We start from the raw sequence: 13,325 nt of genomic DNA, 5'->3' as shown, positions 1-13,325 counted from the left end.
CAACGGATTCGTGGGTTCTTTTAAGTGCACAGGGTTGTATACTGTACACTAGGGGTTGTGACAACACTGAAAGAGTCTGCACACAAAGTTGACTCCAAGGTTAACAAGTGGGCTCGATCCCGGTACCTCAAGCTCGCTGAATCACTAGCCTGGCGCCTTAAGACAGCTCGCCCACCACGCCCACCACGTCCCCCAAATATCTACATAATGACATTGCTGTCTGTCCAAATGAAATAGCAACAGCTTGACTGTTATCACCATGCCCAGACAAAGGTCCGGTCCGCTACTGGGGTGTGATATTGCGGATGAACTGTGGGATACTGCAGGCTGACCACACATGTGTCGCTTATTTCCAATTACTAAATTAAATTATATCATAGGGTATACAATTCGGAATCTGGTTTGCTAAATTTCTGTTTTTAATTACAGACACTCTTTCATGATATAAATATGTTCCGAAAAACATATTATTTTGCTTCAACACTTGATAATATTTCAGTTAAAATGGTGAATTTAACTTTATTTTACTTATGAAAAAAGACCACCTGACAATGTTACTCAAGAATAAATAGAATAAATATGATGGGTTTGTTAACATAAAAGTGCAGACAATTCTTTAATTAACACCTGACGTACTTCCTCATAAACATCACCATGACTTATATCACAAAGATTTTGTTCACATTCATGGGCATAACATTCCTACAAAAAACACTACAAGCCGATCTCAGACGTACTTAGAGCATACATTCACACTTCAAATATCAGTGAGACAACGCCTAATCAAATGAATATATACTCTGCCAAAAAAAAAGATATGAAACAGAGGTCCGAATGGTAGCGTGTGGTCACAAATCAGTTGAAGTTAAGCAACAATGAGCGCGGAGAGTCCTTGGATGGGTGACCGTGTTTGGCAGCTTGACTCCTCAGACTTTCTGGGACTTCAGTCATGCCCATAACGAAACACATGTGATACATGTGGTCTCACCTTAGTCAAGTGAGTTTGTTAAAAATTGCCTCTGTGCACCAAGCAGAAAATGGGACATATGACTATAACCTTCTAGAGCCTAACAGTTAGCTTGGGATATCTGGGGTAATAATGTTGTGCTGTTTGTGCCCCTTTGTGGTGTGGAGTATTGCGCGGTATACGTACCCTCATTATTATTATTATGTTTTACAGATTAAAGATAGTATGCAGCAGAGAGGGTTCGGGTGATCCTGGCACACTCAGGCTGGTAAGGCTCATCGTCAGCTCAGGGCCCTTGTCCCCTCTTACACGCAGCCCGGACAGCGAATGGGACTTCTCCCAGAAAACACTGCCCAGTCGAACCCACCAAGAACGTTCCGGAGAATATGAAGGCTCCCCAACACTGCAGCCTTCTGCATTACCCAGGGTGTCAGAAGGGCTGTACTCCCGGTGTAGAACCCAGGCACTCTCCTGATCTGCGCCAAGAGATCAGGAGGTACCAAACCTAGGGCACCGAGAACAATGGGGAGCCTGACGACAGTGTACTTGGGATGCAAGCGAGACATTTCAAAGGCGAGGTCTGCATACTTAGTATGCTTTTCCTGAATCTTGCCAATCACATTTGTGTCAAAAGGGACAGAAAATTCAATGATATTTTTAAGATTCATTGGTTTTATCAAAAAGGACAAGATCAGGTTTGTTGGCTGGAATTCTTCTGAGGCTGTATATAGGCCTATTCCAGAGAAGTTTGAAAGCATCATTTTCCATGACGCCCTGGACATGTTCAGGGTGGTACCATGGATGGACCTCGGAGTCAAAGCCACAGGCATGTCGGAGACGGTAGTAAAAGCAACGAGCCATGTCATCATGTCGTTTATGATATGCTGTTTGTGCCAAGGAAGGGCATCCACTGACAAGGTGTTGGACAGTCTCTGTGAATTCATTGCAAAGTCGACATTTCATGTTAATATTCTCTTTAAGAATCACATTTAGGCGATTGCGAGTGGGAAGTGGCTGGTCCTGAGCAGCAAAAAGGAAGCCCTCAGTTTCACATTTGAGACCAGCCGACTTCATCCAGGCGAAGGAGTCGGTGGGATTGCTATTCTGTTCCACACACTGCATGTACACACGATGCAATGGCTTCTCAGAAAGCTTCACAAAATACCGACTCTGGGCAGACTTGGTGAAGGACTTCACCTGGTTGTATCGTCGCTGTACCGTCCAGCAGTACATCGCCATCAGCAAAGTCAACCTCAAATTTCAGATTCTGTCCAACAACCTTGGCACGCTTAAAATAACTGTGGAATTCCTTGCTTTCATCATGAGTCTTCACATGCATCACCAGAGGATCATCCGATAAATAAATATGTGCAAAAGTACACAATTATTATTATTATTATTATTATGGACCCACTCATCCAGGTTTGGTGCATACCATATGAATTTGGTTGTCAGTAAATTGTCCATTGTAACAGTCGAGAAAAAGAATCATATTTGAAGAAAAACGTATAATTTCGCCAGTAAGCAGCAACGTGCACACCACACACTCAATAAATGTGCATGTACTGCACGGATCGCTGCATCCATCCGGAAGAACCACACTTGCAAAGGATGATATCGAGTATGATTGATCCTTCTGTTTTCATAAGAATAAAAAGTGTACTGTGCGCACTTTCTCCCACAGCTGTGAATTGAGGCATGGACAAAATACACGCCTACGTTGTGTCTTGATGTTTTTGTCAACATCCCATAGACACTACCGTGAGAAAGTAATACCGACAATACCTTGTCAGCATATCCAAGTGAGTGAGTGAATATTCAGTGAGTGATTTAGTGAGTGATTTAGTGAGTGAGTGAGTGTAGTTTTACCCCGCTTTTAGCAATATTCCAGCAATATCACAGCGGGGACACAAGAAATGGGCTCCACACATTGTACCCATTTTTGTGCATGCTCGAATCTGTGGATTGCTTACATCACGTATTTGATGTAATAAGTTGCAAGTGGCAGAGTTGTTAGTAGCAGAAGCGTGTTTTTTACATAATAATGCAAGGCTGACTGTGAGAATACTATTTGAAATATTTAGAAATGGGAGAACCCCAACCCCTAAACTGTAGAAAATGAACAGAACTTTCAAAGTAACAGTTTGCTGCTGACCGATCGTGTGAACTTGCTTGTGACCTCCTCCTGTGTTGTGCCTCATTTGCGCTGTCCATTCGGACAGTTGATCATTACCACACCTTGATATATCTGTGACATTCTTTCCACGTAATGATATATCAGTCACGGCAGTCAAAGCTTAACACTGACTCTGTTCGTTGTTACAAATTATTTACAAAATTTTCAGACAGAACCTTCGATTTTATCTGTCTATGCAGTCAGCTTAACATTTGCCTACTTGTCAGATTGAAAGTATGTATGTTCGGATCTCGTAAGCCTTATTTGCCTCACTTCCGGCGAAGAGTAATAACTGTACTTGGGTCGGTTGGCAGCCTTGGCAACAAAACCATGCATGTGATGCTTAAAACCCATAACTATGATATTGTCGTTCAAACAAATAAAGACGGTAATAGAAGTATGTTTAATATTTGTGCATTTCCATGCCATGCTGTTAAATCAAACATTGTTGACATTGTAGCAAACACAGTGCAGAAAATGACGATCCTAGTTGCAAAGCACTACTTCTTTTCATAATTATTAGTTATACCTTAGAAACTGAAACTATCAATATTGCATGGACTCTTTCTAGAGTCCAATGGTCAGATTTTCATCTGCCAGACCTTACTTAAGTCTCTACCCGTGAATATCCGGGTTAGATTTGATCTTCAGTAACCCATGCTTGTCGTAAGAGGTGACTAACGGGATCGGGTGGTCAGACTCTGAACTGTCGGATCTGAACTGTCTCGCCGTGATAGTGCTAGAATAGTTGCTAAAAGCGACATAAAACCAAACTTACTCACTCACTCATTTTACAGCAGTAGGTACAGTCGTGGAGAAAGAAAAATGGTAATTCAACTGGCGTGATTAACTATATGGAAGGCGAACAACTTCCGGTGGTGATGTGCAATTAATTAACAGTTTGCCTTGCTCACTACCATCAGACCATCTACAAGCCTGAAACCAAGCATGGGTGTGCAAAGTGAGGGACAAACACTTCAACAACCAAAAACAAAACACACACACAAAACATTCATCATGACGAGATGGCACTTCTCAGGTGCTTCAATATTCGTGGAATGTCTGCAAGGAACATAGCCACGTAACACAAAGACAGAAAAGCACAGCCTGTTGCTCCAAACGTTTTTGACGAGGTCCTGTCATCAGGGGCACTTATCTTCCTCCTCCTCGCTTTAGACGTTTGGTTTGGGAGGATCCGGAGGTGTGCTTGCAGATGCTTTACGATTATCTGGAGTTCCTCAAGGGTCATATTTTGATGTATAGCGTTGGATTCCCATTGACATGAACAATTGTGTCCCAGGTCCACATTACCACCGACCGTTGACTCGTCAGCTCCTGAAGCGGGTAGGGTTGTATCCATGGTGATCGTTGTTTCTGCTTTGGTACTTAAAGAAGTGGTGGCAGTAGTAGTTGGGATAACTGTGGTAGTTGTTGGCGGAATTGTCGATGTTGTGTTTCCAGTGGTAGTGGTTGCATTGGTGGAAGTACTCGCAGAAATTGTGATCACTGCTGTGGTAGAAGAATCTGTTGTGGGTGTTGACAATGTGCTTGGCTGACAAATTGTCTCTTCTTTTGAATGGATCCAATTCTTTAAAGAAATAAAACTCAAGTTTCCTCAATACTGTTTGTCATAAGTACTTTATTCATCGTTGGATCCACAAGGAACTGAAATGTGGTATTCGAGATTTCAATGGGATAGCACTAATTTATTAAAGACAAAATCAAAGTTTACTCAATATCATTTGGCATAAGTACTTAATTAATTGTGGGAACTGAATTTTTTTATTCCATACTTCCCAGATTGCAAAGGTAAAATAACGACTTTTAGATAAGAAAGTGTTTTGTGGCAATATGGGTGTACCTACTCAAGAAAGGGTGATATTAAGTGATTTCGGTTTCCCTTACCTCATTAATCAGCGTGAGATCAAGTCCAACTCCTGAGCAGAAGGCTTCTCTTCTATCCTTCTGGTGTATATATACCCCAAACAAAGCACTAGCACTTTGTATGACGTAGGAGGCTTTGGGAAGAAGGATATATCCAGATGTCAGGTTCGTGTCCATAACGTCAACCCATGTCTGTATATCGAGAGGTTGTGAGTTTAGCATTAAACTTGATTTGAAGAACGAGTCAATGACGACAATTGCATAAGCATATGTATTTGTGTCAGGAAACCGGAAGCTGTACTGATATTGCCACTGGATGTTGGGATGAACAATCATCATACAGGGATCAAAGGTTCTTGTAGCTGTCACAAACTTTACCACCAATATTGCTTCATTTGACGTGATCTCAACAGGATCTGTGGCAGAGATCCTTGTTTCCAACCAGTCCCCTTCTTTTTCCAGGTGGTAAATTGAACCCCCTACATGTACCGTTGTGTTTGAGGTGCTTGCAAGGATGCGATACAGGTCCTCTGATGTGTTAGTCTTTTCTGGGGAGGGAACGGACACAAAGTGTTTGCCCCATGTAGTAACGGGGGGCATTTGTTGAACAAGGTGATCTCTTTTCGATTTTGTGTCCAAAGAAGATTTTCGTGCACCCGCTATCACAGCAGTTGGATTGTTTGAGGAGACATACGTTCCTGTCAGGTCTCTGTCATTTTGGAACTGGATAACTTCATGCTTTTGTAGGGTTACATATATTATATCTGGATTTAGAATGGTGATACCATTATACTGTAATGTAGTCAGACCAGGTGGGAACTCTATGGTTACTGAAGTATCGGCGGAAGAAGACGTCACTGAGAACTGTGTCTTATCATTTGTACTCTGATAGGTCACTACATAGAAACTGAACCCGAACTGGTCAACGGGTAGTGCAAGATATATATCCATGGACTTGAATCCAAAATCGACAGCAAGAACATTCACATCGTTATCGGATATGATGCGTACTACTTTATCTGTTATTCCACTCCCTGACAACTGGATGCCTTCTTCTAGGCAAATGTAATCGCCCTCAGCACTGGTGATGTTCACGGTATGTGTGAAGTTGATGCTCAGAGACAGACTGGTGACCTGCACAGACGCAGCATTCAGAAGGGTCGTAATAATGATACATTGTTGTTCCGGCTTGTTAGCCTCTAATTTGTTCTCTGGAAAGGTAACCAGGAACTCCTTTCCACTGCTGTTCTGGCCATTTGCTATGTAAAATAAGGGTATGTTATGTTGAAACAAGTTTCAGTAATAGAAAACGGTTAAAATATTGACAGTCATTCATGTATTTAATCAAATATGAAACATCAAAAGGCTTTTAAAAAACATAAATGGACACAACGTTTTGTCTATTTCATTTGCCTGAATCGGTCTCAAAAATAATTTAAAGCCAATACAAGGTCATGAGTGAGTGAGTGAGTTAAGATTTACAGACACATCAGCAATATTGCAGCCAAGTCGTGACTGAAACAAGTTTAGAATTCACAATAAATATATATAAATTATAAACACCTGTCATCGAAGGACAGTAAAACCAACTAGAATATCACAGTATCAAGACATAGAACTAGCATCTCCCTCTAAAATTGCATTTCAAATAAGGACAATGCAATATAAAAATTGGCTATAGGTCGCCAACAAGTAGAGGGTAATGTCCGACTAACTCTCCATTCCTTTCAGTTAAATTACATTTGTGGCATCATTCCATTGTCTGCTCGCTCCATTATCTTTCAGGAATGGAGCGATGTGTACCAGTTTCAAATTTAAGACTTCATTTTGTCATTTTGACATTTAATTTTGATAACAGAAATATTACCAATACTTTGAATGTAATTTAAGTAGAGTAATATCCTCGTAACTCTCCATTCCTTAAAAATAATGGGCCTCAGCTCCATTATTTTTAAGTAGATCACCATACAAGACAAGAGACCATGGGGACTTACAGTGCCTTTGCTACCTGCATGGACCCTAGTTGGATTTACACCATCCCTTCAGCCACTTCCGATTGTAGGAAATATTTACCTTAATTTTAAAAGAACAAAAAAAATACGTTTTAAAAATCTGGTAAGTTTAAATTTAGCTTTGAAAGTTTTGGGGCTTACGTATCCTTTCAGGAGAACAATACTTTTACGATACTTTAACCCCCATCGAGGGTACAGCCACTAACAATCGCAAGTTGCTAACTTATACTACCATGTTTAAAATACCATTTATCTATTTACAATACATATACTCAGCGGCACCGTGAAGAGCCACCTCCTCGTGGTGGGTGCTGGGTAACGCTAAGCGCTCTTCAACCCCCAGATGTGGACCCGGGGGCATATTTGGTCCACCAACCTGTTTGCCGTGGGTTGCGCCCCTGTGTCGGTGGAGGACCGGAGTCTGGTGGTTGAGGGCACTGGTTCCAGGAACAGCGTTCCTTTGCCCAACACACCACTTCGCCCCTTACTTCACCTAGACGGGTGGTAGAACTGCCGCGGTTCTATCAATCGGCTGGTCACGCCAAGCCCTGTGCATGGTGAACATTTATGGACATATTTGGAATTTTGACATGTATCCTGTGGTCTTGACCATTAAGTTTTGACGTTAACACAAATTATTGATTTGTTAATTTGCCTAGAGTCCTATATGCCAGAAGGCGGTGGCTCATGGGCCAATCTGGTAGGATCTATCTTTTCAAGATATTTTCCTGCTTGAGTATACCCTCCTGGTATCCCTGGTGTCGTTTGTTGGAGATCCACAGACATAAGACACCGTCCTTGTTGACACTCCATGGTGGGTGGGGAGCTAGGAGAATGAATCATATATATTTCTATCATGGCACCCCCACTCAAAAAACGCTCACACGAACCTGATGATTCGTTGTCTTCAGAAGATGAAGATAAAGTAATCTTTAACAATCCTGATAATTGGCCTCGTTTTCTAGTTATGTGTGCTCCTGACGGTGGCTCTTTAAAATTGAATCCCTTTGCTGTATCAAAGGGCATTGAAGGTTTGGCCGGAGACGTGAAGGAAATCAAAAAGTTGAGATCTGGTTCCCTGCTAATCGAGTGCAGGAAACAAATACAGTCAAATATTCTGCTCAAAACAAAGTCTTTAGCAAATGTTCCTGTGGAGGTGTCCCCTCACAGGACGCTAAATAGCAGCAAGGGCATCGTCCGGGATACTGGACGTTGCCTTTCAGACATGAGCGAAATTGATATCATGACTGAACTGCACTCCCAAGGAGTAAGTCAGATCAAACGCTTTACAGTTAAAAAGAATAACGAAGTTATCAAAACTAACACGTATCTATTCACATTTTGTCTACCAGTACACCCACAATCTCTGAAAGCAGGGTATTGCAACTTGAGGGTGGAGACTTTTATCCCCAATCCCTTAAGGTGTTACACTTGTCAGAAGTATGGTCACGGAGCCAAGTCTTGAAACAATCCAGCTGCATGTCATCGATGTGCTGGAACATGCGAAGACAGTAACCTTTGTGACAAAACACCTGTTTGTGTCAACTGCGCGGGTTGCCATCCTTCTTCATCCAAGGAATGTCCTTCCTGGAAGTTGCAATCAAGAATTTTCGCGAGTAAAGCATGAGCGAAACGTGTCATTCTTTGAAGCAAAACAGATTGTTCTTACACAAGAACAATCAGGTCCGGGTTATGCTGCCACTGTTTCTGCTTCTGTTCAGGCTTCTACATCAAAACATGTCTTCATGTACTTCAGTTGGTTGCCAAACCGACTATACGTGGGTTAGGATTTCTGCCCCACCTTGATAACTCCTGAAAATTCAAGCGAGACCTCTAAAGGTGACTTCCAGTGCACAAATTATGCCTTCACAAACCATCATTCAGTCCAAGGCATCTTCTGAGGAAGACAAATCCTCATCTCAGAACCAACCATCTAAATCATCTGACACAAGTGCGAAAGTGACTATGAAAAATCCATCCAAACCTAACTATGAAAACAAACAGAATCAAAGCAACAGACCCCCAAAGGGGTCGAATAACCAGGTACAAATTTATAATAAGTTTGGATCCCTTGAGGACATGGATGTGTCCGACCCTAGCCATGGTAGGACTCATAGCCTGTCACCCTCAAGGAAGGTTAGGGGTAGATCTCCTGTTCATCCGCCGAAGAAGTAATGTCTTCACCTATAATTCAATGGAATTGTAGAGGACTCCGGAATAATTTAAACGATTTACAGCTATTAAACCAAGATTTTACACCTTCAGCGTTCTGCATCCAAGAAACTTATCTGAAACAGACAGATAACTTTGACTTCCATCAGTTCAATACATATCACTGTTTTTCTCCTCCGTGTGATAGAGCTTCTGGTGGATCATCCATCCTGGTGAGGAACACTGTCATCCATAGCTCAGTTCCACTTAAAACAAATCTTCAAGTCGTTGCAGTTCGACTTACATTACAGGTTGCTTTTACTTTATGCTCTTTGTAAAACCATTCCGCCTTCATCGGCTGTTCAACTAACCGATCTGCAAGCTCTCTATGATCAACTACCTTAACCCTGTATAATCATAGGTGAATTAAATGGCCACAACCCGCTCTTGGGTGGCACTAATACAAACACCAAAGGTAAATTACTCGAGGAATTTATTTCCAATAATGATTTATGCATTTATAATGACGGCTCAAATACGTATTTACGTCCTGGCACAGGAACATATTTAGCTCTTGATTTGTATATTACTGACTCCATCCTATTGAGTGAATTCGAATGGTCAGTCCACCGCGACCTCTGTGGAAGTGACCATTTCCCAACAATACTGAAACCTGTGAATCCATCTGATGTTCCTCCATCATCAAGATGGAATTTTAAAAAGGCTAACTGGCCTCTGTATAAAATTCTCTGTGCTGACAAACTAAAACCTGAGCTTTTTTAATGATATTCCTGATGCCATACAATGTTTTTCAGATGAACTAAATAACATAGCTGACGAGTGTATCCCAAAGTCCTCTGCAATTCCACACGTACAAAAAACCATGGTTTAATGACGAATGCAAACAGGCAAGGAAGGCACGGAAGAAAGCCGAGCATTATTTCCGTCGCCATCCTATGGTCCACAATTTAGACAAATTTAGATTTTAAACGCTAAAGCACGACGTACTTTCAAGCAAACTAAAAGCCACTTTTGGCGAAACTATGTCTCAAAAATCAATTCGCACACACCGATATCAAAGGTGTGGAATATGATCCAGAAAATCAAGGGTAAGGGCTCTAAATCTAGCATTCACCATCTCAAAGATGGGAATCTGCTATTGACTGATAAATCCGATATTGCAAATAAACTTGGTGAGACGTTGGCCAAACATTTCTCCTCATCTAACTATGTACCTGAATTCCAAGCATATCAAAAACAGCAAGAAAAGAAAGCTATTAATTTCAATTCAGATAAGATTACAACAAAACCTTTTCAATCCACGAGCTTCATACTGCTCTTGACCAGGCTCATGATACTGCTTCCGGAGCTGATAACATACATTATCAACTCCTGACTCACTTACCAGAATCATGTTTAGAGACGCTCTTATCTTTTTGATGATATTTGGACATCTGGAAAATTTCCTTCGTCGTGGCGCGATGCTATAATTGTGCCCATCCCTAAACCTGGACGTGATCATACTGATCGTTCCAATTATAGGCCATTTACACTAACTAGCTGCGTTTGCAAGACCATGGAACACATGATAAATAATCGACTTGTTTGGTACTTGGAAACAAATAACCTTATAACAGGTATACAATGTGGTTTCCGTAAAAAACAGAAGTACTGTCGATCACCTAGTGCGTTTGGAGTCATTTGTTAAAAATGCTTTAATTAATACAAAACACGCTGTGTCTATCTTTTTTTATCTTGGAAAAGCATATGACACTACGTGGAAATATGGCATTTTAAAAGATTTACATGGCTTCGGATTGCAAGGCCGTTTGCCTCAATTTATAGCTAACTTTTTAAATTACAGACAATTTCAAGTCCGCGTGGGATCTACCCTGTCTGATCATTACAATCAGGATCAGGGTGTCCCACAAGGCAGTATTTTGTCTGTCACACTGTTTAGCATCAAGATCAATAGTTTATCAAGGGTTTTAAATGATTCAATTGATGTATCAATATTTGTGGATGATTTCAATATTTCTTGTCGTGGTAAAAATATGCATACTATTGAACGGCAACTGCAGTTATGTTTAAACAAAATAAATAAATGGTGTCTTGAAAACGGCTTTAAATTTTCTAAATCAAAAACTAATTGTATACATTTTTGTAGAAAATATAAGCCTCATAAGGACCCAGAACTATCTTTAAATGGCACTCCTATCAAAGTTGTAAAGGAGGCCAAATTCTTTGGCCTAATTTTCGATTCCCATTTAACTTTCCTGCCACATATTAAATCCTTTAAAGCTAAATGCCTGAAGGCACTCGATTTGTTAAAGGTTGTCTCCAATTCAAAGTGGGGAGGGGATCATACTACCCTCCTTCACTTATACAGATCATTGGTGCGATCTAAACTTGATTATGGCTCGATCGTATATGGCGGAGCCTGCAAAAGCAACCTTAAACTACTTGATTCTGTTCACCACCAAGGTCTAAGACTTTGTCTTGGATCATTTAGAACGTCTCCAGTTGATAGTCTCCATGTCGAGGCAGATGAGCCTTCTCTTTCCCAACGCCGTATTAAATTATCTTTACAATATCTTACCAAACCAGTCTAACCCTGCATTTAACTGTGTCTTCAATCCTCTTTATGAGGATTTGTATAACAAAAAGTCTTTTCTTGTTTTGCCTCTTGGGCACAGAATTAAACCATTCATTGCTGCTGCCGGAATTGAGCTTGAGAATATATCTCCTTCTCGTCTTCTTTCTTCTCCTCCTTGGCAATTGGTGAGGCCAGATGTTGACTTAACATTAACCACATTTAAAAAATCCGAAACTAATGATTTACAGTATAAACAAGAATTTAGTCAATTAAGAAATAAATATAATACATATAAATCCTTATTTAGAGATGGATCCAAGGATGGTGGCGCGGTGGCTTGTGCCACTGTAATTGGATCCAGAACAATATCTTTTAGTATCTTTGTTCTTTTAACTACATTTTCCTACAATCGCCAGCGGCTGAAGGGATGGTGTAAATCAAGCTAGGGTCCATGCAGGTAGCAAAAGTAATGTAAGTCCCCATGGTTCCTAGTATGGTGATCTACCTTCAGTTGTTGGCGATCTATAGCCCATTTTTACATTGTATTGTCCAGAAATAATTTTCTACTTTTAAAGATATATGCTAGCTAGTTTTAATTCAATCTGTGATAATCTAGTGGTTTTACTGTCCTTCGTTGGCAGGGTTTTATATATTATATGTATGTATGTTCGGAATTAAGCCAAAATAATACCATAGGGTACCCTGTAATAAAACCATCGTTATAAAACTACTGTTTAGGATCTTAATTTATCATTAAGATGGGAAAGCGCTGACTTCGGAAGGCAGAAAAATGTGTCTTTCTATAATCTTCATACAAATTACTCATCTTCAGTGTTATTACAGTCCCACACTACACGTACGTTTCCGTCTTTTGTGAAACCATATCTGAGACTAAAGGCAAAATAGTGGTGAAAGCTACATGAACAAATCACTGGAAATCATTGATGACACAACATTAAAACATTGTGAAATTACTTGTTTTTTAGTTATATACAATCCGCAAAGTGACGATGCATGATGCCAAGAGAAAAATAACACTATCATGAAATCACTAGTGTTAAGTTTTACTGTTATGCCGTGAAGCTGAGATATCTTACCGTTATTTCCTGCAACACAGAGACACATCAGTAACAGGAACATGTTGACAGTCTCGCTGCTTCACACCAACTAAGTCAGCGCTCACTTGTCTTGTTCATCTTGTCAATACCATCAGCAGACTGACACATTGTACCATTGCGCTCTATACATAAAGTAGGTTTGTTTGTGTGTTCGTTAATGGAAGTAAAATCAATTCCGTCAATTTTCAGCTGAAACACAACGTCTGGCAGAAAAAGTTTCAATTATCTTCTTTTTTTTTTGAATAGATGGAGAAAATATTTGAGAATTGTGTAATTTCAAATGTTTTGCACATGTTTTGCATACATAAGAGGTGAACTTATCTACTGACGGAGTATTACAAAAATACTTAAGTGGATATTTTTCTAAGGGTTGTTTGACTTGGGCATGGTGAAAGGGAGTGATATTCGTCGCCCATTGCTT

General features: G+C 40.5%; 1 protein-coding gene across 1 annotated transcript; it reads right to left on the bottom strand.

Moving 5' to 3' along the window:
* Nucleotides 1–5,024: 5,024 nt before the first annotated feature.
* On the bottom strand, nucleotides 5,025–13,012 carry LOC124274690 (IgGFc-binding protein-like). The gene is made up of 2 exons (XM_046710055.1): nucleotides 12,970–13,012; nucleotides 5,025–6,286 (listed from the first exon to the last, which is right to left on the bottom strand). The coding sequence occupies exons 1-2, from the start codon at nucleotides 13,010–13,012 to the stop codon at nucleotides 5,025–5,027; spliced, it is 1,305 nt and encodes a 434-aa protein (XP_046566011.1).
* Nucleotides 13,013–13,325: the final 313 nt, after the last annotated feature.

The sequence above is a fragment of the Haliotis rubra genome, unplaced genomic scaffold (assembly GCF_003918875.1).
Source record: "Haliotis rubra isolate DU_JTF1 unplaced genomic scaffold, ASM391887v1 Scf193, whole genome shotgun sequence".
Taxonomy (NCBI): domain Eukaryota; kingdom Metazoa; phylum Mollusca; class Gastropoda; order Lepetellida; family Haliotidae; genus Haliotis; species Haliotis rubra.
Note: the sequence above shows the minus strand (reverse complement) of the source record. Positions and strands in the feature narration are given on the sequence as shown.

What these genes read in the sequence shown, in the direction of transcription:
- LOC124274690 (XM_046710055.1), bottom strand. Translation starts at nt 13,012, where the DNA reads ATGTGTCAGTCTGCTGATGGTATTGACAAGATGAACAAGACAA. An exon ending in TGACAAGATGAACAAGACAA is followed by an intron (nt 6,287 to 12,969) that starts GTGAGCGCTGAC and finishes TATTTTACATAG; the next exon opens with CAAATGGCCAGAACAGCAGT.